General features: G+C 38.4%; 1 protein-coding gene across 1 annotated transcript in view; it reads left to right on the top strand.

The window, feature by feature from the left end:
* jak1 (Janus kinase 1) overlaps positions 1 to 26,250 on the top strand; it is a 36,524-nt gene that overhangs the window by 2,483 nt on the left and 7,791 nt on the right. The window contains exons 2-19 of the mRNA XM_074667966.1: positions 6,181 to 6,392; positions 6,688 to 6,811; positions 11,533 to 11,683; positions 12,071 to 12,234; positions 12,566 to 12,834; positions 13,840 to 13,967; positions 15,088 to 15,270; positions 15,780 to 15,937; positions 16,784 to 16,898; positions 17,131 to 17,329; positions 20,536 to 20,645; positions 21,586 to 21,741; positions 21,839 to 21,926; positions 22,005 to 22,132; positions 22,319 to 22,457; positions 24,455 to 24,606; positions 24,708 to 24,858; positions 26,053 to 26,141. Coding sequence (XP_074524067.1) covers positions 6,188 to 6,392; positions 6,688 to 6,811; positions 11,533 to 11,683; positions 12,071 to 12,234; positions 12,566 to 12,834; positions 13,840 to 13,967; positions 15,088 to 15,270; positions 15,780 to 15,937; positions 16,784 to 16,898; positions 17,131 to 17,329; positions 20,536 to 20,645; positions 21,586 to 21,741; positions 21,839 to 21,926; positions 22,005 to 22,132; positions 22,319 to 22,457; positions 24,455 to 24,606; positions 24,708 to 24,858; positions 26,053 to 26,141 — 2,709 coding nt within the window. The 5' untranslated portion in view covers positions 6,181 to 6,187. The remainder of the gene's footprint in view (positions 1 to 6,180; positions 6,393 to 6,687; positions 6,812 to 11,532; positions 11,684 to 12,070; positions 12,235 to 12,565; positions 12,835 to 13,839; positions 13,968 to 15,087; positions 15,271 to 15,779; positions 15,938 to 16,783; positions 16,899 to 17,130; positions 17,330 to 20,535; positions 20,646 to 21,585; positions 21,742 to 21,838; positions 21,927 to 22,004; positions 22,133 to 22,318; positions 22,458 to 24,454; positions 24,607 to 24,707; positions 24,859 to 26,052; positions 26,142 to 26,250) is intronic.

Here is a 26,250-nt window from a genome sequence, read left to right as displayed (position 1 = left end):
TAAAGAAATGGGATGTGTTCATAGTTTTTGCTGAAATGAAGCAAAAATGATCACTTCTATTGATACCTTTCCTATATTAGTTACAGTGTGCTTTTCTTATTCTCAAACTTCCATCTACATTAATAAAACTCTAATGCATGTAATGGTTGAATGGTAAATATGTACAGTACCCACAAGGTGAAATGTCATTGAGATAAAATCTTAGAAGAACCCTGTTTAATCATTCACTGTTTCCCAACACTAGATTTCTATATTCATAATGATTATTAGTTTATTGAATGACATATAAATGATATTTAGATCAAAGGTTTATTGAAGTGTGTTCATGCTGTTGAACATACCATTAGAAAAAACCCCTCAGAAAGTGAAGTTAGTTTGGATCCATAAAAATCAAAGCTCTCAATCATGCTTCAGTTGTTATTTTGTTTGAAGGTAGTCTGATCTTATCAATAAAATGGACTTCCCTTAGTTTTGAGAGACTGCAGGGAAGAATGAGGAAACTTTGCTCTTGTTAACTTGTATGGGTGCTGAATCTTCAAAATAAGTTGCCAACAAATCTCTAGATAGAAAAGTGTTTATTTATAATTTATTATTGCATATAAACTGATTAAAAGGGGTTCATAAAACACAAGAATAAAAATAACAGTGACTCATTCAAAAATATTCAAGATAATGATAAGAACGACTATAAATATTAACGCTTTGGTATGAGCTCAACTCAAAACACACATCAGTGAAATAAGCAGATGGTGCTGAAGTCCTCAGATGGCTTCCAAATACCCCCTGGTGTCTGAAAGTAAACAAACATAAAAACACTACCTGAGTCACTAGAGGCAACTACTCGCCACTTTTTCATTTCATGTGATTCAGTGTGTGACAAACAGCAAAGACAGGAGAGTGTGAAGGCTTAGGGATGTTTTATAGGATTTGGGAGCAAATACTTCCATTTTGAGGGTAAGCACCATCTTTTTTATTATCAGTGATGAGAATCTAAGTATTGATGTGTTTAAAGTGTTTGATTTGACCTTTACTAAGTTAAATATAAGAATAAGTGGATGCTATTTCACTTGTTTTGTCTTCTTGATGATTCAAGAATGGAAGTCTTCTACTTTTAATACCAAATATGGATGAGTTGAGATGTTTGAATATTCATAATAACTGTTGAGTAAAAAAAAAACAAACAAAAGTCTATGTGACAGCTATCTCATCTTAAAATTTGTTTCTTCCACTGTTTTAACCGGCCTCAGGTTGAAATGTGATATAACTACCAGGCGATGGCTCTAGGGCAGGGATCTCAAACTCATGCCATGGAAGGCCAAGAGGCTGCAGGTTTTCTTTCCAACCAAAAACTCCATCGGCTGATTTCACTGATTAGTCCCTGCTCTCTGCTTGAAGGTGAGGTAATTAGTGAAATCAGCTGGAAATCTCTGTTGTGTTTTTGTCATTAAATAAAAAAAAACGCACATAATAACATGAAAAAGCAAAGCTTCTAGTTGTCGTTAAAAAGGTTAACAAAAAAATGAGGTTTAGTGTAAAATTTGCTCTGGAATATGTAATATGTAACACAAAGGTCATATCCATTCGCAAATGATCCATAAAAACTTTGTGAAGTCTTTAAAAAGATCTCTAGCTTGTTTTGTCAGCTTGGGGACAGGGGAGTATCTGAATAACTGGTAAAAAGTTAGCATTGCATGTCTAATAGCATTTTTGCTTCATGCACATTACTGGTATTAAATGTTACATTTTCGTGATTTTAAGATTGTTTTGTCTTTGAGCAGTCTTTGATAAATGGTGATTATTGGGACTGAAGCTCTGAAATTCATGGCCAGCATGTCTTATGAGACAGGTTGAAGGTAGTGACAATATGTGCACAAGTTAGTAAAGATAAAAAATCAGTTTCTTTAACCTGACCCAACCAGGAGTGGAAAATAAGTGTTTCAAGAGAGTAAAATGACTAACAGGACTTTTCTAATGAGTGTTTGTTTTATTTGGGCTCTGTTCTTTCTGCTGGACACGCTTATTTTCTTGCACAGCAAATACGCAGACTGTTAGTTTATTTTTGTATCTCACAGTCAGCCTCTCTATTATTATGGCCTTTGTACCCCTGCTCTACAGCCGTAGCATAGCCCTTGTTTGTGTCATTGCTTTATAAGACCAGATGTTGCCACTGTATGCAAACTAAGGTCAACAAAAACCTCTTTCACTGCGAGGCTTAGCCTGTGAAGTAAACACAGGTGGATGTGTAGAGATGGTTTTAAAGGGGGGACATGATGCTTGGCTGTTTAATTTTCACTTTGTGATTTGGGACAGTGTTTATTCATCATGATACCAGAGGTTGTGAATAGACAAGGGAGACTCCAAGTTGGTGGGTGCGATGTAAAAGAGCTCATTTGTTTGGTGTAGTGTTTACTTTGTATTTTCGTACCGCTGTGCTGGCCATCGCCAAGCCCAGTGGTTATCATAAAGTAAACTTCCTGGTGGAGACGTGTAAACACAAGTTGGTTATTTTAGGTGTCTGTGTTTTTTGAACCATGCAACCATGGTGTGGAACAAAAGATTCACGTGTTGACAGACAAATACCCACAGTTTTATTGAAGTCAATTTCATAAAAGTATCAGGAAATATTGTCTTGTTCTAGACTTTTTATCACTTGATTACTAAAGGCAAAATAATGGTCAAATGAAATTATACTGGGGGTTATTGCTGTTCTTCTCCTGATGGAAAGAACAAGGGTACATGTTCAGCATGTCTTTTGTGTGGGCTGTCGGCTGTCACCACTTGTAGCTGCTCCAAGGTTGAGTCTTTGTTCTTCCAGGATGAAAAGTTTCAAAAATGCCATCATAAGACTGGCAGAGTGGTGTTAAAGAGGGTGAGAGCGTAATAGAACTGCCAACGTCTTTCTCAGCTGAAAAGGTTTTTAAAAAACCGGCCCAGTCAGTCATGACGTTTGATGAATCGTCATTGATATACCTCACCAAATGTATCAAAGATATTTTCTCTCAGCTGTGGAAAAAAAAGTCGTCTATGGGAGGCATTCAGAAGCACTAGCCAAATTTAGTGAGAAAGAGGAAGAGCAGGGGAAAATTGACAGTCACTGATTAACTCACTCGCTGCGGAGACAGACTCATGACTCACCGAAAATCTCTTCTCAAGAAATTCAGCTGCAGCAGCTGATGACGAGAAGAAATGACTGTTGAACGGCCGCGTGTGTGGCAGGCTGCCCTCTCAGATTACAAAGAGATAAAGCAGATTTTTATTTTCTTAGCTTTGCTGTTGATTTTAATGAGAGCTGTGGGTAATAAAGGATGAAGCACGAAGTACTGTTTTTGAATGGACTTTTCAGGGTTTTGCTTGTTTTTATTTCAGTTGTCAACACTTAGTGGAATGATTGAAATACAGACCTTAAAGTTTATTCAGCAACAGTTTTTATTCACACAGGAAGTCCAGCTTTGATCAAAGCTTAATACAGTTATCAGTGGTTGTCTTGGGTAGTATTTGGTGCTGTTGAATAGTTGATGATGGGTTGAATTTCCTACCCAATGGGGGGAATCCCTACCTACTCAAAAGGCAACCCATGGGTTCTGCTTTGAGTTGTCCCCCTGTCAAATTTTTGTCCTTTTAGGAAATGTGCTATTCAAATATTTGTGATTGACTGTTAAATTCAGGTCTGCTCAAATTGCTGTTAAGATTAAAAGCGTTTTTCTTTATGTCATAGACAGTAAAATATGCTGTGATACCAGCTATCTGTTCCTGATACAGTGTTTTGAAACACCATCGCCAGATTGGGTCGTATTGGAAATGCAGAACATAACCTAGCTTTGTTTGAATTTGGATGTGACAAAGAGGCGGCCCTTGAGCTTTCCTGCAGACAGCTACGGGCCATATCTTTATATGGGCAAAACTTATAAGTGTGATAACTTTTAAAACAAGGAGTTATGGAAAAATTGCAGTTTTTAACAGTTCTGCATTATTTCATTTTGAGCCCAAGATTGCCACTTTGTTGATACGCAGCTAAACAGAATTACTGCAAACTCTATGGTGTTGTTTATGGCATTGATTTGATGTAGAAATAAACACTAGAATTTAGCTAGCCAAGCCCAGCTAGTCAGAAAGACATCCCTATTGACTTGTGTCTTTCTGTCAGGCTACTTTTTCACACAGTCCACTAACCTTAGTTTTACTTTTGCTCTTACTTTATGACCTGGGCCGTAACATCTAGCCATTGACAATGCGGATGTTTACCACTGGTAGGAAAAAAAATTAACAGAGCATCAAATTTAATGGTGACAGACCTCAACATTACAGGCACTAACAGCAGGATTACTGCACCTGTTAGTCAGTTTTAAAGATGGTGGATGTTAGACTTATGCTATAGACTGTATAAAACATGGGCGTAGCATCTGCATTGTCACCCGTCTGTTCCCAATACAGTGAATTAAGGCTAATCCGCAGACACCATTACATTTGACATGATGCTGGCTGTAAGTTTCTTTCTGAACAGCTACAGGGCGCCTGTCAGATATGCGACCTGAGCTGTCTCTGACTGGACAGTCAAACGACCTTAATAACTTCTAAACTGCAGAGTTAGAAAAAAATTCACCCACAATACAGTGTGTCAATAGTGAAATCAGCGTTTTAGACCCAAGCTGTTTTTGACCCTTGCTTTTTAATGCCGTAAAAGTCTGTTTTTATAGCTGGGTGTGACTTCTGGCCCTTCTGCGGCCAGCCTCAAGCGGGTTCTCGATGAACAGCAACTTTTAACACTTCCACATAGGCTTCATTTTTACGGGAATGGGTTGCTGCCCCTTAGCCTATGCTTTAGAGTTTAACACTAAACATGTGAAGAGAACAAATAATTAGGGGTCAAATAAATCCTTTGGAATAATATGACAGTGTCAAAATATAAAGCAAATTTAGATTTATTTTCAACATTTTAATCCCTATTTCTGTATGGGCATGTGCATGGGAATGTGTTTGACTGTTAGTTTTCAAGAAAGTTCCCCGGATACATGAATTTCTGCACCTACATCGCTTTCATGATGCAATTAGTTAACTGGCCAAGCTTTTTGGCAGTCATGCATTTGACTTTTAGTCCTGTTTGTGTAATGACTGGCCGTGCATACAAGCCTTGAACGTTTGAAGCTTTAGAGAAAGCATTGCAGCCCAAGAAGCTAAAACCCTATTCCATCAATAATTCAAGGTTTACACTTCTGCATGGGAGAGATAAGGGAATCATGAGAAAGGAGTTAAGTGTGTTTTCTCAGATTTCATTGCTTTAAATGAATTCTCTAAACTCCTAATATGCTCTTTAAGAGCTTGTGTTGTGCTGTGAGTGCTGTGCCCACCAAAGAGTGAAACGCAGCTCTTTTGCTGCACACTCACTATAAACCTGATAAAGGACTCACAGCCCTGACTGCTGACACTCTGCCTCTGCTTTAGCCGTGTTTGAACTCCCAGCAGCCCCTATGCAGCAGTGAGCTGACTTCGGTGCTGATGTCATCAGCTATGTTGGGAGGCTTGATGTCATTTTATTGCTGCTGCAGAGAGACAGCCCTGTGTCTGTGGACCTGTGTGTCAGGGCTCCCCACAGCACTAACATGAGTCATCAGGTGAATGAACACTGAGCTCAGGGTTACTGCCACTGTTTGCTGAGCCCCTTACACAATCCAGCCTTTGCTTTGCTGCAACACTCACACACACATACTCACACACACACACACACACACACACACACACACACATACACACACACACACACACACACACACACACACACACACACACACACACACACACACACACACACACACACACACACACACTCACACACACATAAACCTCAAACACACTGGACTGTAATGACTATTAGCTGTTTCCTGGGAAATAACCAATTAAACAATAATGTAAGGGTGGAACAGGGTGGGATAGGTTTAACTTTTGTTGTTTACTCTGCATTAAATGCTCTTAATGAAAAAAAAAAACACTTACAATATGCGGTGATGTCATCATGAATAGTGTTGGACATGGTGTATTAGATTTTTATCATTAATATCTATCATGATTAAACTCGCATGGGGTTTCTCATCAGACAAATACTGGTTTGCTTCGTAGAATTTCCTAACTAATCCCTGATCACAAGAGATTAATGTAACATTTCTCTACTTCCTCATTTCATTTCAGTGTCTGAATGCCCTCCCTGTGGGTTATGGAGTTAGGCAGGCAACTCTGTGGGAAGATGAGGAGGTCCAGTAAAAGAGCCCAGTTCTCCTCTGCTCCTACTTCCACTTGGGGCCTGGAAATCCACTTCTACACCAGCGAGGTGCACCAGCTGGAGTTCTTCAAAGGCTGCTACACTGCAGAGGAGCTGTGTGTGGAGGCTGCTAAAAAATGCTGTGAGTGAAGGATATGTTGGCTCATGGGAAAAATGTAGAATTGTCTGCTCACTTGTTTGTATTTTGTGAAGGTTGTAATTTAGATTTCATCCCATTTTCTTGTAGCATGTGGCATGTTGGATTGGCGTAATAGAATCTAAAGTTAAAGTTTGAAGTTCCACCTCAAAAAGGACATTACATTGGCTATAAAACTCCAGGCCAAATGTCCAAAGCTATGAATCTATGGCTGTAGAACCACAATATTGAAAAGTTAAAAATATTGATAATTTCACCTCCTCTTTCTTTTTCTTCTCAGCAATCTCCCCGCTGTGCCATAACCTGTTTGCCCTCTACAATGAGACGGATCAAATGTGGTATCCCCCCAACTTTGAATTCAAGATCACAGAAGAAACCAGCCTCAAGCTGCACTATCGCATGAGGTAAGGTTGGCACAACACCAGAAGACAACACATGGAGAAATATCTTGCAGTGAAACAAGTCACTTTGTCACTTTGAATGCAATGGAAGAGAAATATTTGAAGAATTTGATTCGATTTTTATTTGTCTCAAGCAAGCACATAAAAACAAACAATATTTGTAATAGGGAAAAAAAAATAGCTCACAATGATAAAGTTCGAGAAGGGGCTGAAGGAAGCAAAGCTTATCAAGTTCAGCCCCCCCTTACACTGTCAAATAATTTCATAATTCACGTACCTTAGTATAATAAAACAAACAACTTTGATATAAATAGAACCTTAGATAAAAGCATGTTGACTGACTCAATTATTTGAAAAAATAAAAAAGATTATAAAATTAGCTGTCCAGTTCTTTATAGCAGTGTTTTTTTGTAGTTACTTTTAAATTGTTTTAAGCTAATGCACATTCTTAAGTCCTCTTCTAGTTCATTCCACAATTTTACACCACTAAAAGAGATGCACAAACTTTTCAGTGTTGAATGGATGGTTAGTTGTTTAAATTTAAAATTCCTTCTTAAATTGTATGCTGTCTCTCTGACCATGAACATCATTTGGATGTTGTTTGGTAACAACTTGTTCCAGGCTTTAAACAAAATCTGACCTGTTTTAAATTTTATTAAGTCCTAGAATTTTAAAATCCTCGATTTTAAAAACAAAGGATTTGTATAAGCAAGGTACTCAGCCTGGTGAACCATCCTTATGGGGCTATTTTGTAAAATATAAATCTTTTGTAAAGTGCTTTTATATGTATTTCCCCATACCTCAACACAATAGGACAGATACGGATCAATAAGTGCATAGTACAACATCTGAAGTGACTTCTGATCCAACACGTGTTTAGTTTTACCCAAAACTCCACTACTTTTTGAAACTTTGGTACACAAATATTTAGTATGAGGCTTCCAGGATAACTTATGATCAGTTATGACACCCAGAAACTTACTTTCGTAAACTCTTTCAATTTCCACATTTTCAATTTCCAAACAAACCCCTTGCTACATTTTAGAATTTCCAAATATCATGAACTTGGTTTTGTTCAAGTTTAATGATCATTTGTTTTCATCAAACCAGTGCTTTAGTTTTAGCAATTCCTTTTTGACTGTTAATAATAGCTGCTGCAAATCTCCCCCCAGAGCAGAAAATATTTGTGTCGTCTGCAAAAACCACCATTTTTGAAACATGTAAAACAAGAACACTGAGTAGGAGCAAATATAAGATGTGTGTGGATGTATCACCTCAGGCAAGGGAAATCTTTCGTTCTTCAATAAAAATATAGATTCAGACAATCCAAAAGTTGACCTTTGATTGTGGACTTTGTCAATAAAGTTAAAATCTATCAGCTCCCCATGTACATGACATCATTTTTGGGTCAAATTCATTAGAGTGGGTCAAAGAAGTGACCCACTAATAAGGAGCTTTTGTTCATTAATCTCAGGCTGAACTTATCCCATGACCCCCAAGTGTGGTCTCAGATTTGGGGACCAATTTTTAATGAATGTACATTGGCTTTACTTAAACTGAAGTTTGTATTTCAGCCATGACCTCCAGGCAAGAAACTTAATCAAACAAATCTAGTGTGTTTCTTTGGAAGTTGCTTCATTGTGTGAGTTCAGTCAGTGTTTGTTGGATTTTATCCATCATGTCACATCTTGGTAGATCATTTTTAGTTGCAGATTTCTTTGGAAATGATTTGTTAGTTTGACGAGTGTTCTGAGGCATTTGTAGAAAATGTGCATTTCATCAGGGAAAGGATCTTGGATGATGTGGTTCCAATACATTGCCAAAAGCCTTCAGCCGTGTAAAGTATGTTGCTGAGGGACTGCAGTTTTTAAAAGAGTAACATATTTGTTTTTGGCAGTTCATTATAAGAATGTTTGTTTGCCTTCTTCAGAATTTGAGCCCAATCTCCTGGTGAGCTACAACTACAAGATCAAATACTTTTCAGCCAATTCCAATTTGCAGCTAGAAGCCTGAAAGTCCAAATGAAACGTGCTGGGCAAAATAGATTTTTAAGGCTTTTTTTTAGCCATTGATTAGAGTTAGACAGATGGGACTTACACTTTTTAACTTTGTGAAGAAATGCTTTAATTATGATTATGAACAACCGATATTCAATTGATTCAAATTCCAAACACTGTGATATCCTTGGCATTAGGCTTGGGCCGATAAATTTTGCTGGGCAATAATTTGTCCCACAGTTATTGACGATTGATAATATTATTGGCAAAATCATTTTAAGACCAAGTTAACCTCTAATATAAAATAATATATCATAATAATGGAATACACCCTGTCAAATGCAATAAACCTTTATTTCTTATTAGTATTTTTTGCTATTGTAATTGGGTTGGGGGTTTGTGTTTTAGGTGAGCATGTGAGTTTGTTGTGTTGCCTTTTTTTGTTGCTGCACACTGGCTTGTCTGTGTTGTTGAGTTCACCTTGCCAATTTGATTTGAAGCCATAAAATATGGGCTGCGGCATTTCACTTTATAATCATCTTTTTTCCTCCGAATTTCTACTACGTTAACCTGCGTTGCCCCTGACAAGCTCACGAGGCTCACTTGCTGCACTCTGTGTGTTTGCGCTAGCCTGATGCTAGCTGTCCCATGTCCCCAAGAGATTCACTCCGCCACGAAATAAATGCGCCCAGGTGACTCTTGACATCCAGTCTATCTGGAGGCAAGAGATGAGGAAAACAAACACGGATACACACGGGGCTATACTGATGCCGGCAAAATGAAAGTATTTTCCATATAAATATATTCCATATTATCGTACAATTAATTGATTTATTGACTATTGTCCCAGCACTTGTACTTGGCATTATGTGAAAACTAAAATTTGTGCATGTCTTTTCTAAAGCAACAGTACTGTAGCTCTCTTCTTATTATAGATCAAAAAATGCTTTGAGACTGGTAGTGGGGAGCATGTTGAAATACTTTTTCTTTCTCACAGGTTCGTGACATCATGATTCTCAAGTGACTCATAAAAATGCTAAGTATATCTCAAAAAATGTTTGGTTTCTGGGAGGAGATGGAAGCTGCAGAGTGTCAGAGAGAGATCTTTTGAAGCTTTGGTTAAAAATGAATAAAAACTTGGAGGAGGCAAAAGCCATCGTAAGAGAGTAGAGTTCAGTAACAAGATTTAAAAGTTCATTCTTATCCAGGCTTTAAAGCAAAAAAAAGTTTCACTTGATTTGTTAAAAGTCTTGGAAAAAAGCAAATCATGCCGTATCTAAACTTACTTATTTCCAGATAGTGAAAAGCAGCAGGCATGTGTTTGATATTTTTTATGTGTTTGGGCTGAAATCAAACATATTTCCTGCTAAATGAAATTTTACACTTAAAACAAGATGTTACAAAAGGGAAAAGCCACCAAAGCAGAAAAAGAGTTCTCTTACAGCTTCCCTTACTTTTTTTTTAGTAATCTATTTGTCCATTAGGTCTCATTTCATGCCAATATGGGAAAAACATGACCACAGTCCCAGTTGCACTTCCTCTTTCTTTGCTCTACTTCATGAGAAGAAATTAGAGACAGAAGCCTGTTTGTGCTGTTTGTTTTTAGCTTCTGTATTTGTATGTATGTGCTAGGTCATGTTTTTTCTGCAGCCTGCGGAGTACGTGTAGCACAGTCTGAAAAAGAAGCAGGGTATTGTGGTCAAGCACATGAATACAGGCTTTATGGATTGATTTGCATCGAGTTACCCTGATAATCTTAAAAAAAATAGACACAACAAAAACAAGAGTGAATACTCAGTTGCATGCAGCTGTTAAAATGCGTCTGTTTTGAGCTGAAGGACTTCATTAGCATGCTAATCAGCAAAAAGAATGGGACGCCACTTTCACTGAATAATGCCTCAGAAATTGGTCAACCTCTGTTTAATTTCTCTTTAACTCTTTTCATCAGTGCATGTTCATCTGCTGAGCATGAAGGATTTTTACCTCCTGCAGTCTCCTCTTTGTATTTTATTTGAATATTTGTAGATCTTTTAAATGTTCTTCAGATTGAGGTTAAATGTTTTTTGTCCTTCCTCTGGCTGTTATAGACAGCTGTCTGTGACGCATAACAGAAGAGATGATGTATTTCCTCTTAAATGTACAGGTTAACAGAAATATTGCTTCATTTCAGAGAAAAGGGGAAAATAGGTCAAAGCTACAAAAAATGTAGTTGAAAAATCAAAGATGCCCGGGTGGTATTATCTTTGTATCAGAGTGAAAATGGGTATGATGTTTTAGGGGAATGTTGGTATGGAAAAAGCTTCTGTATGATGCAGATTAATGTGACACACATGTAGTTTCAATGTGTCAGATCTTCTGCCTTTTTAAGCTCATACACCAGCTTGCCATTATAATTCTTTTACTGGAGATTTTAGCAGGGCATGTTTAAAATGCTTAAATTATTTTATTTTATTTTACCTTTAACTTTTTTCTTTCACAGTACATGACCAGGATCTTAAATTCTTACATTTGTGGTTTTAATCTGTTTTAATTATTTTTTTTTTATTTATTTACTTTCCTTTCCTTTAACTGGAAGTGGTGCTATATGAATAAAGTTTATCATTGTTATTTATCATTTATTGTTATCCCTAGCATGCAAGCTCAAGGCAACCAATCAGCTTCATGTGAATCCAAATGGAGCCAAGAATAAGATGAGATAAAAGCATGTCTCTTTCTGCCTGTTGTCAGGTTTTATTTCAGAAACTGGCACGGCACCACTGAAGGAGAGTCTCCAGTTTGGAGACACTGCATCAGCAAACTCAGAGGACAGAGCCCCCAGAAGACACCAGAGGGAACACCTTTACTGGATGCTGCCTCTCTTGACTACCTGTTTGCACAGGTAAAAAAAACAAACTGTTTTTATTTTGTTTTTGGTTACTGCTTTATTCATTGAAATACTTCCTTAAGTACATTCTGGTTAAAAGATCTCACGTCAACACCGTTCAGTTTCAAAACATCTGCTGCTGCTGGAAGGAAATGTGACAAAAGCAGGAAGTGCAGCTTTAGGTGAAACAATAAGCAGCACACCCTCGGCTGTAACTTATAACCACTGTGTCAATTAAAGTTTCTAAACTTACCTTGATGTGTCCATCTAAATTTCTTGTTAATATGCTGTTGTGTCTTAGCTAACTCGTTGTGTTCTACAAATTGAACAGTATATTTACACTTTTGGTGTTTCATATATTTTGTTATCAAAATTTCTAATCAATATGTTTGTCCCATGCAGGGCCAGCATGACTTTCAAAAAGGTTTTGTTCCACTGAGGATTGCTCAGTCAGAGGCAGAGCAGCACGAGATTGAAAACGAGTGTTTGGGCATGGCTGTGCTTGCTATCACACACTATGCCACCACTGTGGATATGCCTCTGTCGACTGCTTCCAATGAAATCAGGTAAAGAGATCTACAAACTCTGTGGCACAATTTAACAAGCAGTGATTATGTTTCGGCAGGTTCCAGTCTCAGAAGTTATTTCCTGTCTATACAATATGTGTTAAAGACCTGAAGCATTGTAGCGTCTTGCACATTTTGATCAGTTTACAGTTAAGAGTACTTTTTAAGAAACCTGACACTTCATATAGATTCTTTTTTAAGCCAAAGTAACTCCAGAAAACTTTTTTCTAGAAAGTCAAGTTAACTTTGTCCGCTTTTAAATCACTTACACTAAGTATACAGTGAAATAAATGGTTGATATATTTCTTCCCTTTTCTGTCCATCCCACCAGTTACAAACGTTTCATCCCAGAGTCCCTGAATCACAACATCAAACAGCGCAATTTTCTGACTCGAATCCGCATCAACAACGTCTTCAAGAAATTCCTCAGTGAATTCAACAGCCGCACTATGAAGGACAGCGACATCACGCCCTACGACCTGAAGATCAAGTACCTGGCTACGCTAGAGGGCTTGACCAGCGGCCTGGGCAGTGAGCTAATTGAGCCAGTCACACTCAGTGTAACGCATGAAGGAGAACTCTGCAATGGAGGCTACCACGGTAAGAATTTGAGCATAGATTCAAAGTTCTGGTGTAGACACAGATGTGCTGCATGAAAAGCTGTGTTTGGGGTTAAGTTTAAAGAATAAAAGAAGATTATTGATGACCAAGTAATTAGTATTTTTAAATTGACAGAATTATTTTTTTGGTTAGATGTGATAAAATGATACTGAAAAGATCTTGATGAAAAAAAAAAGATTCAGCATAATCTGAAAAATGCAGTGGCTGTGTCTGCCATAAAGCTGAAATGCTCATTGGTTTTTCTTCTGTTCCAACATGTTTTTCTGCAATATTACATGACAGTGGTTATGTGACAGTGGTTTTGTTGATATGTTTACATGAAGAGGAACTGTGGTGTCTTACCCACAGTTAGAAGGGTGTTTACATCTAAAAATACCAGAAGCATTGTGCGGCAGATGCTCAAAAGCAAAAGTGAAAAGAGCAAGATGTTTACATAATACATTAGCTTAGCGCTGCCAGAATCAGAGTCTCCATGAGTCTTATCAGTGCATGAAGACACAACCATAGGTAGTTTTTCAACTAAGAAACAGTGTTTCCTCGGGGTATTAACAATTTGGTTATTATTTGTGTATCCACTGTGATATTTAGACTGATTTGCTTAATTTTGGAGGATCGGTGATCAGAAATCAGAGATCGGCCCATCCTTACATATGAAACTGATCTTATATACCTCCAGGAAGGTCTGACAGCCAGTCATTGTTGCTTTTTGCTCTGAGACCTAAAACTCAGGACACTTTATTGGTTGTGTAAGTTAAAACATAAAGATTTTATTGTGTCACCGGCATTGTTCAATGATTTTTCAATAAAATAAGATTGGTACATTGAAGGTTTATGCTGTTAGTTTGAAAAAATTAAAGTAAAAATTGGTATCGGCCCAAATTGGTAGTAGCAGGTCAGGCTTTTTAAAGATCAATGATCAGTGATCGGCAAGAAAATTGTGATCAGTGCACCTCGAGTGATATTACTTTTTATTTGCTTTCCCAGGGTACTACAACCAGAGCCAGAGTCAGAACCAGAACCAGAACCAGAACCAGAACCTAGAGCCAAGCTGTGACACACAGGTCTTGGTGACTGGAACCAGTGGCATTTCTTGGAGGAAGAAGATTCAATCAGTAAGTAAAACTGTTTGAAAAAGACTGTACATGGAGTGTGTGTGCCAGGTTGCCTAAATCATGATCGCTTATTAACAAAGTGCTCACTAAATATACGAAAAGTTATAACAAGAAATTAAAAGAAACAAGCTTACTTTTTACAACATAAGGGAGGGTAGTAAAATTGTGTGTTGGTTGTATAAATATGCTCATGACAACAAGGAAGGTAGTGCCTCTGTTTCTGTTTTGCAATGTTGGAACTGAAACTGAGGGACTGTAAAATCCAACACCATGATACTGTTTATAATATGTTGTCAACTAAACAGCTCAACATCTGGAGTACATCACTATCAACGCCATTGCATCATTGATGTGAAACCCAGAGACATCCTCCTCTTTCTTTAGCCCAGCAAACCAGCTTTGTTCAGTGGGGCTGGGATTCGGCTGCCTTTAAAACGTCTCTACCTGTTTGTTCAGCATGAGCTCAATTATATCCGGTCTGTTTCCCACAACTGAGCAGTAATCAGGAGTTGGCTGGCGAGTAGAGTATCTTTGGTCTCAGCTTGGCAAGCTAAGCTCTTATCCAGGATTTTTTCCCCCCTCTTCCTGGAGAGGCTGAACTGTCAGAGGTGGTTTGGTTTGCAACACAAGCTGGGATGAAAGATCCACTTTAATAGTCATATGAGGGTGTTTTTTTCAGGTTATACAGACTCTAAGAGAAGTGATGATAGGGCAAGATAAAGCTGTAAATAAGTCATTATATTGCTTCTAATGCTAAAGACATTAAATGGAAAATTAAAGAAAACTGCATGAAGAAATGTTTGCAAATCACACACCTTTACGAGTATGTGTGGAGAATATTTCACAGATCACAGACACAATGAACATTTCCCCTTATTGGTGTATATCACAGTCTGTTAAGTTCCTGTTTTGATTGTTGTGTGAAAAGATGTGAAATAAAAAAGAAATTGTTCAAAAATCTTAAATTGTTTGAAAGAGCACCAATTGGGAATCACTTCAGAACAACAGTGACATTTAAAATTGCTACTGTAGTTATTTATTTTTGGTTAAGTAGGATTATTTTAAAATAAATTTTTTGTCAAAAAAAATTAGAATAACAATCAATTTTTCTTGAAAACAGGCACCTCTGATCTGCAAAGAAAAGGGCAAGTCAAAGAAGAACAAGCTGGATGGAAAACAGAAAAATGACCGGAAGAAGGAGATGAATGAAGGCTGGGTGGTGTTCTGTGACTTCCATGAGATCACCCACACGGTCATCAAGGATAGCACGGTCACCATCTTCAGACAGGACAACAAGAGGATGGTGAGACGGACTCAGAAAGACGCTCTAACACAGAGTCATGTTTGCTTAAGTACTTGAAAAATCTCTGTTGATTGCCAGAACATGTGTAAGTATTTGTTACGGAGCCCGATTATTCTTGATTAATGCTTCAATTATCCCTAACTAACACCAGTTTTTTCACAAGTGTTTTCAAAATATTATCGGCTTTAGTGAGAAAAGGATTAACTGATCAAAAAGCCTTTGTCGTTGTTCCTGAAACAGTGTGAATCCTTCACGTTAAAAGCAAACACCAAGATTATTCCACAACTCAAACCTCATGTAATCTCCTAGTCATTAACACTAATTATGCAAATATGACCTGTTGCAACAGTTGTTTGGTAACCCCACAGTAAAGCAAAGTCTGCCTCTCACTACAGGCTTTCAGCTGTGACTAATGATGATAAATTTGAAGTTTATCCTTGAGTCTTTATCAAGTCCTCTGTCAGCTCTTCTACCGTCTTTTCATCCCTCACTGTCTCTTCTCTTTTCAGGAGCTGCAGATGGCTTCTCGGCCTGATGCTCAGTCCTTTGCAGCCCTCGTAGATGGCTACTTCAGGCTGACGGTGGATGCACATCACTTTCTGTGCAAGGAGGTGGCACCTACTTCAGTAGTGGACAATATCAAAAACGGCTGCCATGGACCCATCAGGTACGTTAAGATCTTTCAGTTTCTGACCCCACTCTGGTAATAGAGGCTTGAAGATGGTTTTAACCAGTGTGTTTTACTCTTTCACAGCAAACAAATGTTTTGATTACTTTTTTTGTCATTTATTACATTGAATAGTTTTGTATTTTGAAAGGTGTAAGCCTCAAAAAATAATGTTGACAGAGAAGAAGGGCATGCTTTAACTAGAGAAGTACTCAGAGAGCTCAGACCTCCACCAAGCATATTGTGATTGTCTTTAGTCAACACTTTAGTCCTACTTTAATGTTAAACTTCCTTTCAGCAGACTGTCTGCTACAATTTGGTGTTAGTTGCAGGTTTGTACAATAATTTGTTACCTGACAGTGTTGAAAATTATGATGAACCAGTACATATTTCATATTCTGGATCTTAGTATCAAGAATATTACCAGGATCTGGATCGTACTTTTACATCTATCAGAAATTATGGTGATCTTGTCTTGTATTGTTTTGCAAAGCAATCTGACCATTTATCATGGGATTATTTACACATACGGTGAAAACGGCCCTATCTCACGATGATAAAGGACCCAAAAGTCCTGGCTCCAGACAGTGATCTGGATCACCTCCGAAATAGAATCACTTCTTCCTTATCATATTTTGAACATTTCCTGAAAATTTCATTGAGATCCGTTTGTAACTTTTTGAGTTACGTTGTTCACAGACACACAGACTCTCCAAAAAACATAACCTCCTTGGCGGAGGTAATAATGTACAGGGAACAAAAACAGGCCTCACATCACAGCATGGTCCATATGAAAAAGATACAAATAACCATTCTCACTAAAATACATTGTGTTTTTTTCCCCAGTACTGATTACGCTGTTTACAAGCTGCGTCAGGAGGGCAATGAAGAGGGCGCCTATGTCCTGCGCTGGAGCTGCACGGACTATCAGTTCATCATTATCACCGTAGTGTGCACTGAGGTAAAGAACGTGACCTCAGGTTTTTCATTTTGACCCTAAAGTTCAAACCCTCAAAGGGTCAGAATATTGTTTTATACCTCTTTCTTCATTGTTGGACTGTTAGTTGTACCTGCGTATAGACATCTTAGAAAAGTATTCCTGGGATAGCCAAAAGGTATCTACTTCTACCTCTACTTGCATGTTTGTAGCATCTCCGCTAAAATCTCTTTCTTTATTATTTTTTTTTTATCAGCTGGACCTGACCGAAACTCGTACTGTGCGTCAGTATAAGAACTTCCAGATTGAAGTGGGCTCAGATGGATTCCGCCTTTATGGTACCGACTCGTTTCGATCCACTCTCACAGAGCTGTTGGAGCACCTGGAGGGTCAAAACCTTCGCACAGATAACCTTAGTTTCCAGTTGCAGCGCTGCTGCCCTCCACAGCCCAGAGGTGAGCTTAACCCCGACATGATACAGCATATTCAACATGAACATTTACAAATAATTTCACGGACAGCGGTGGAAGTAACCCTCAAAAGGGGTTATTGTGAAAGCAGCACTTTGAGTTTTGAATTATTTTACTGTTTGTTAGGTAGGGAAAAAATACCAGGATAATATATGGATACGGAAATGGGCTTTCTACCCTCCTGCAGCTCACGCAAAAAAAACATTTTTGTTTTAAACAAGAGAGAGAGGGAGGAATTAACAAACTGGACCACTCGGGTAGAGGTTTCATTTGTCTGTGTTTTTATGCTTTTTCAATTAGACTCACCAGATTGAATTCAGGTTTGTGTGACACCTTCACACATCATCCCCTGCACACACACACACATACACACACACTTAATGCGCATTATGATTACGTCACAGCAGGGCGTGGTATCAAGGACAACAGACAGTTTCTGATTTTGATATTGTTTTCGTTGTACGTGCCCAGAGGCCACCAAAGCAAAGCTGCCTCCTCTGCATAAAATCTGTGTTTTTCGGACACATAAAAGTCAGAAGGGACTGCCTCATTCGTATTATCATACCCCTGTGGGCGTTGATGGATGTTATCATGAAGGACACGGTTTTCCAAGGACAGCACTCGGTCAATTTCATGTTTCTTACTGCAGCTACTTCATTCTGGGGATATAGTAGTGGTGCTGTTTTGTAATCAGTCTGCAGCATCAGACAGGGTACACTGAAATGTTTCCTGTTTTTTTGGCAACGGGCAAGGAAATATCCACATTCAAATGTATTGTTCTACCTGAGAGAGGGCTCTCTTCGCCTCTTTCTCGCTCTTATTCTGCCTTACTCTCCTTCATCCGCAACGTCAGAGTGAAATTCATGTAATTATTCATTTGAATAGTACTGTGCGTCCTCATGTTTTGTTTACAGCTGTTAGAGTGTCAATAAAAGTGCTAACATGCATAAGTGCATGTTGAGGCAGAGAAACCTCAAAATAGTCTTGGTTAGTTGTTTTTTTTAACTGGCGTGTGTTTGTAGTTTTCTCTCTCCGGGGTTAGGGAAGCTGGCATGAGCAGTGTGTGCGTGTGTGTCTGGCGCGAAATGGTGTCAGAGAGGAAGAGAGTTGTAAATGTGGGTTTCCGGAGCATCTTGCAGTGTTGTGTATACTTCACCTAGAGAAAGGTGTAGCCATGTGTGTGTGGATGTTCTCAGCTGCTTTTTGTTTTGTTGGTGTTGGTGGTTGTTGTTGATTATTATCACAAGGCACAACTGTTATGGTTTGGGCTTCGAGCTATGTCTGCTTTAGAGGAGGATTAAAGGCTGGAGTGCTGTGCTGTGTCAGAGTATTTGAAATGAATTATTCAACATTTCTGCCTTAGTGAATACACACTGGGATGCACAGAATATTTTAACTTTGTGCTCTCTGCGTTGTTTTTAACAGGCATGAAAATAAAATATTTGTATATTTAATGTTGAACAACAAAATAGAAAGGTTGGATAGCCTTGTGTTACTTGACTTGATTTTTTAAGAGTTTTCTATCAAAGCCTGGATCAGATACAGCAGTGAAAAAGTGGGTGCAGCACTCATAAAAGTATTGGAGGTGTGGGTGAGAGAAAACATGTTGCATGTTACGAAACAGTACCCTAAACTCAACGATAAATATAGGTTGATGCTGCTGATGGAGTGCAGATACCTTTTCCTCTCATAGACCACAGCACGCTAGTTTTGTCACAACATCACACACCTTAACACACTTAACACACACACGTTTTCACTTCGTCCTCCCACACACATCGCTCTATTTAAAAAAATGTATCAGAATGGCTAGCTGACCTGACGTGCTCCTCGTTTTATTGCTGCACTGATGTAATTTACTTTACCCCATGTAAACTAGGGCTGAACAGTTAATTCAATTAAAGTGAAATAGAATGCAAAAAAATCTCAACGGCTGCAATTAATGTAAATGAATCAATGAATTCAACTTATATAATTTAATCAGTATTTTAATGTTACTGTAATAGTAGTAGAGAGCACAGACCTCCACCAAGCATATTGTGATTGTCACGCAACACTTTAGTCCTACTTTAATGTTAAACTTCCTTTCAGCAGACTGTCTGCTACAATTTGGTGTTAGTTGCAGGTCTGTACGATAATTTGTTACCTGACAGTGTTGAAAATTATGATGAACCAGTACATATTTCATATTCTGGATCTTGGTATCCAGAATATTGCCGGGATCTGGATCGTACTTTTACATCTGTCAGAAATTATTCTGATCTTGTCTTGTATTGTTTTGCAAAGCAATCCTACCATTTATCGTGAAGTTATATACACATATGATGAAAATGGCCCTATCTCACACTGATAAGAATTCTTAAACAAAAGTCATGGATGATCCAGATCACCTCCAAATTTTAATCACTTCTTTCTTATCCCATTTTGAACATTTCCTGAAAATTTCATTGGAATCTGTTTGTTACTTTTTGAGTTATGTTGTTCACAGACAAACAGACAGACTCTCCCAAAAACATAACCTCCTTGCTAAAGGTTATAAAGATATGTTATTTGTATCAATTCATTCATCAATTTATCACATTTCATCATAACATGTAGGCCTGGCCTACAGGAAAGAATTGTTTATATGTTGACAGTACCTTTTGTTGTGGTGGTCAGACTGTACAATAATTTATTTATTGTGTTTACTGAATAATACAGAAGATATTGTCTCCCCCCCAAATTGCATGCTAAATTGAAATTCCAATATTGGCCATAAAAAAAAACAAACAAAAAAAAATCTCCAAAATCCTTCAGCCCAAATGTAACACAGACTTGCCTCCAAGTTCAACACATACAGGAGTTCTTGAAATGTGTGTCACTCTCTAATTCTGCTCAAGACAATTCATCTAAGTTTACCTTCACTGCAGAGACCACATCGCTGTCTGAGTTTTTTGCCCTGAGTTTCTTCAAATCCATCCAAAGGTTAAATACTTCTTAACATTACCTTGAAAACAAAACAATTAAACAAATATTATTCATTAGAATTACTTAAGGCTTGAAAAAGTAGGTCTCAGAGCTTGATGATTAGTAGCTTGAGATTAATCTGAGACTAATCTCTGACAAACATTAAAACAAACAACACCACTCAAAAGATTCTTAGTATCTGTTGCAGTATTAACCATGTTTATGGGTTTCTCTTTTCTCCACAGAGGTTTCCAACCTGCTGGTGGTCACTAAAGAGAGAGCACCGGTGCCTCAGACACCTGTACAGGAGAGTCAGCTCAGCTTTCATCGCATTCTTAAGGAGGAGATTGAACAGGTACACAGCTCCACCTTCATGTCTGCTTTCCTTTCTTTGACGGTGATGCAGTAAGGTAGCTCAAGGTTGTCTGCACACTTAAGATGTATGTATTATTAAGATGCTTCTCAAGTAACAAATATCATTTTGTTGTTATATCACGCAAAGAAAAGCCTCAAAACAAACTGCAGTCAAGTCAACATGCAAACATGGAAAGATTTGCATACTTGAGGAACTTTATTTACATTAACCAGCTGGTTCTGTATCAGAAATCTCACAGCATGCAAAGTAGTTTTTTTTGCCCATATTTCTTCACTCTGCAGCTTCTTTGCTCACATTGAGTCACAGTGCACACAGATCTCTCTCAGATTTTCAGTACTTAATTGTATTTTATGTGGAAAAATACCAATTTGTTTAATAATAAAAATTCTTTTTTTTTCAATTTAGCATATTTATTCTCCAGTTTATAACCTTGTAATGCTGTGTTCATGTCCAGCATGGAAAATCGCCTACTCTTCCTCTCTCTCTCTCTCACAGTCAAAAGGATGCGTTAAGGTACCCAAACATGGTACCTTTCAATTTTACGTGAATGGGTATCCGGTACTTTTGACAGAATTCAGTCAGTACCTTTAAAAGTAGCTATTTGGTACCCATCCCTACTTCTCAAATAAGATGTTTCAAACAGTTCAGATAAGAGAAAAAACAAACTGTTCAGCTGTTTCTCCATCCTGAACCACTGTAAATACTTAAACTTTCTTGGTGGCAATGCAACATCCTGCAAAACATTGTCATGAACAAAGAAAAGTAGAGTTTAAAAGAAGAATGGCAAGAGTCACATCACATCTTTACAACAGTGGGTGATAGTGCTCACAGCGACTTTAATAGCTATGAGCTAAAACAAAAGTCATGCATATGTTATCTGTTGTGTAATTCTGTGTTTTCTCTGCTCTGTATTAACCAGGAGGAGCACCTAGGCCTGGGCACAAGGACCAACATCTACTCAGGCAAGCTGAAGGTGAAGAGCGAGGAGGAGGAAGAGGATGTCGGCTACTCTTCCTTTCAGGAAGTCCAGGTGGTCCTCAAGGTGCTGGGATCTGGACACAGGGACATATCTTTGGTGAGATACACAAACATGAATTGTGTGTGGACAGCAGTTTAAGAGTCTGTTTCTGTGACATTGTGTGTACTGAATCTTCTTCCCCCTCTGTTGACAGGCCTTCTTTGAAACAGCCAGCATGATGAGACAAGTTTCTCACAAACACATTGTGCTGCTGTACGGAGTGTGTGTCCGTCACCAGGAGAGTAAGTGAACTTGGTGTGGTCATGTGTGTGAAGATGTGGAGTAGCTTCTTACATTTCTGTTCCCTTGTTGTTGAGCAGATATCATGGTTGAAGAGTTCGTCCAGCTGGGACCGCTGGATGTATTCATGAGGAGACAGCAGAGCCCACTGAGCGCACCGTGGAAGTTCCAGGTGGCCAAGCAGCTGGCATCAGCTCTCAGCTACTTGGTGAGTAAACGAACCCACACACACACCACACACGCATACAAAATAGTGGATCAAAAGCATGCAGGTCCTGTGTGCATGTATGGGATGAGTAGCTGCACTGTATTTCAAATCTAGCTGCATAATCTTAACATTCACTCTCACTTAATTTCAAACTGATGGATCATTTTTTTTCCTGCGTGTTTGTAGGAGGACAAAAAGCTGGTCCATGGCTTTGTCTGTTCTAAAAACATTCTGCTGGCAAGGGACGGGCTGGACGCCGACGAGGGAGGGCCCTTCATCAAACTCAGTGACCCAGGAATACCAATCACAGTGCTCACAAGAGAGGGTGAGTACAAAGAACACACACACGTACACACACACCTTCTCAGAGTAACTAAAAGTGAAACCAAAATGCTTACTAAACAGCTACCATGGAAAATCTCTCTTTAACTTTCACTTTCTTCCTCAGCCAGCTGTAAATAGAAGTGAAACTAATAGGAGAACATGAAAAACTCAGACATTTGGAGGCTGTTACTGTCGTTCTTCCAGGGTGAAACTAAAGCTTGTGATGAAAATGAAAATCAACCACAACACGCTGTTTTTCAAACCAACAGTTTTGACAGTGATGTACAAACAGAAATGAGACTTTTGTTATTTATTGTGCTTTCTAGTATACAGTTTCTTTGATATTTTGTTTGTATTTTTAACAAAAAGCGACTTTTATAGCTATATTATCTGGCTTGTATTTATATGCATATCCGAGAAAGGACTTTAGAACAGGGAAAAGTAAAAAAAGGAATAAAAAACTTGTATACTAAGGCTGCAAACTACTGTTCATAATAAGTTAAAAAGTCCTCTCAGGAGTTTTAAAATGTGAACAAAAAGTGTCTCTGATCAAGCACAGTTGTTCAGAAATAAGAGTCCTTCATTTTACCTGATCAATACATGTTTTCCTGGATTCATCTCCCTCTGACTGTAATTTCTTCTGTATTTACTGGAGTACATGATAGAAAACAAAACAAGGACATTTCTCCGGTGGCACAGTTCCCCTCTAACGGCTGTCTCATATTTCTGTTCAAAGCAACAGGTTGTGTCACATAACTTAATGTGGCTTTACGGACAGATTAAGGGTAACCCACTGGATGAACTGGAAATGTTTCTGTGCTGAGATCCATGGCGACACACCCCTGAGGATGCTCCTCCCACGCTCTTTGTTCCCAGAACTCCTAACATTGTCTGTCTCTTGCACTTTGCAGAAGAATCAGTCTTCCCGTTACACATCCATGTCCTTGTATATAGATTTGATTGAACGCATGGTGGATAAAGTGCTCAGAAACCCACTGGGAACGCCTCCCCCCTCTTTTTCCCAGCAATCCTTGATGATCACTTTACCATAACCTCAAATCCATTCACTGCGTCCTCACTTTTTTTCTCATCTTGCTTTTGCCCTAAATGACTTCTAATCACTAATTTCCTGCTTATTTTTTTTTTGTCTCCATCATGTTTTCTGGTTCTCCTCTTTACTCCTCCTCTTTCCCTCCAGTCAATCATTCTGTGTTCCAGTCGAAGCCGCATCCATTTACTAACATACGCAGCTAATCTGATGTTATGGATCTACAGAGCCAAAAAGCTAAACATGGAGGTCGGCCAATCAGTTCGCTTGTCTTCCAGTCAGAGGAATATGTATCAAGAAGCTGATGCCAAAGCTTTTAGATTCAGCGCTTTATTTCACTGTCGCTGTCTGGTGTTGAAACACTTTGAGGGTCTGTTGGCTTGAATCAGTGAGCTCTTGTTAAATTTATCCGGTCGTGGTATATGCAGTTTTTACATCTTTAGATAAAGGCAGCTGTTCAATAAATTAACTTTGTAATATGACAACTGAAGTAAAATAAAGACAATCAAGCCAGTTTGGTATTATTCATTAAGCTCAAGATATTTTTTATCTGAAAAATATTTTAAAAAAAAAACAGAAAAGATTTGAAGCAAAAAAACTTTAAGTAATAATTTGATCACTATCCCAAACTTTTTAAAAATGTTAAGCTTTGAAGCTTGATGGGAACACTTTTCAGTTATATTTCACTATCTAATATTTTCATGATTTTGCTTCTTCTCACACATGATAAAGGAAACTTTCCCATTTATGCCACATCATCACTACGTTGAGGGTCAGTGCTTTATAACAACAAAAATGAACATTTCAACCAAGACAAAAGTGTTGAGCCCCTTCTCTGAAATTTTGTATGTCAGCTATCATGTTTTGTTTTTGTTGTTTGAACAAGGAACTGAAATTTGCTGTGCTGAATTCATTTTCACTTTCTAAAAAGTGACTGTTTGTGTCTGCAGAGTGTGTGCATCGTATCCCATGGATCGCTCCTGAGTGTGTGAAGAGTGCGTCTTCCCTGAGCGTTGCAGCAGATAAATGGGGCTTTGGTACCACCCTGTGGGAGATCTGTTATGATGGCGAAGTTCCACTGAAAGACAAGAAACTCACGGAGGTAAAAAGCAAACACATATAATACTCTGACTACTCACTTTATTAATCGCACCAACCGTTTGGACACACCTTCTCACTCATATTTGTCTTTGTCCTGAGCAGAAGGAGAGGTTCTATGAAACAGAGTGCCAACTGGCCACCCCAGACTGCAGAGAGCTGGCAGAGCTGATGACCAACTGTATGAACTACGACCCCAAGAAGAGGCCTTTCTTCAGGGCTATTGTCCGAGACATTGACATGCTTTATGAAACCGGTAGGTCTCTGCGATGTGTTGTGATTGGAAATGATGATGTGGAGGATTCACTTTGTTTCTGCACCTTTGTTCAATGTGGTACATACACAGACAGACAACCTCCAGTAAACACTGCCGCAGATAAAGTTTTGGTTGTGTACTTTTAGCTAGTTCACTGACCATTGAAATAACAGTATTCACATAATTTTAAGACTGAATAAAGACTCAACAGTAAGTAAAACATATCAGAACACTGGGAACAGAAGTACACATTTGAGATTAGGCAACACTTTAACCACAGGGATGAACACAAAAGGGGATGTGATGAAGTAAACATAAAAGAAAAACCATAGAAGAAGAAATTCACAGGTAGGAGAGGTTGTGCATCAAAATAAATCAGAGTTTTTATTTCCTTCAAGCTGCATCTGAACCAATGAAAGGTGTATTGTATGGAGTTATACCAAAAAAGGGAACATATCTGACCCTGTTGCATAAACAAGTATGAGAGGATGCAGGCTTTGTAAAATCCTATTCAGCATGTTTATGAGATTGGACAAGATGCAAATCTGATGTTGTTGTTGCAGCTTGAGTACACTGGACCACCTGTGCTCTAAAGAACAGGCTAAAAGGTGCAGGTGAAAAAAATCAAGGCGGTTATTGACGGTTGTGATCTGATCTGAATGTTTTGCATGTCGTGTTTCTCACCTAGCTGCAGCCTGGTAAGCAGTGCAAAAAGGGAGAGTTGTTTACTCAACTGTGATGTTCATGAGGAAGTTCACTGGGTGCATTCACACTGATCTCCCCCTCTGAAGGGCCCCATGGCTACAAAATGAGACTCTCTTCTCCCACCTGCTGGTCACACTTAGATACTGCAAACAGTTCACTTTCTTCAATTTAGTGCCAAGACATCCTAAAATATAGATATGCAAAAATGCACTTCAGGAGATTAAAAATGAATCAAATATTTGAGTTAAAAAACTCTTTTCATCATCACAGATTGTGTGTTGTAGAATAGTCTTCTCTTAAATAAAACATCGACAGACGATGCTGTTTGTGTGGAAACCAGAGCGAGCAAACAGTTATGTAACCAGAGCAAATTCTAGTGAATTTGTTGAAACTGAAAACCACATTCAACTTCCTATGATGAAAGCTTGATTCTACTGTGTGTGACGCATTAAAACTATTGTGTTTTTCATGTCTTTTGTCATCCAACAGACCCGTCAATCAAACCCAACCAAACACCAGAGGTGGACCCGACTGTGTTTGAGAAGAGGTTCCTCAAAAAAATCAGAGATCTGGGAGAGGTAAACTCTTTGTGCTGTTGTGTTGATTTTTTTTTTTTTTTTGAGAGCTAAGAAGCAAAAATTGGTCCTGAATAATAAATGAGTTACTGTGCTCTGTGGCTAATATTCT

Source organism: Halichoeres trimaculatus, unplaced genomic scaffold (assembly GCF_033239565.1).
Source record: "Halichoeres trimaculatus isolate MK-OKI-2021-1 unplaced genomic scaffold, fHalTri1.1 fHalTri1_scaffold_4, whole genome shotgun sequence".
Classification (NCBI taxonomy): Eukaryota; Metazoa; Chordata; class Actinopteri; order Labriformes; family Labridae; genus Halichoeres; species Halichoeres trimaculatus.
This window is presented reverse-complemented; position numbering and strand designations above follow the sequence as displayed.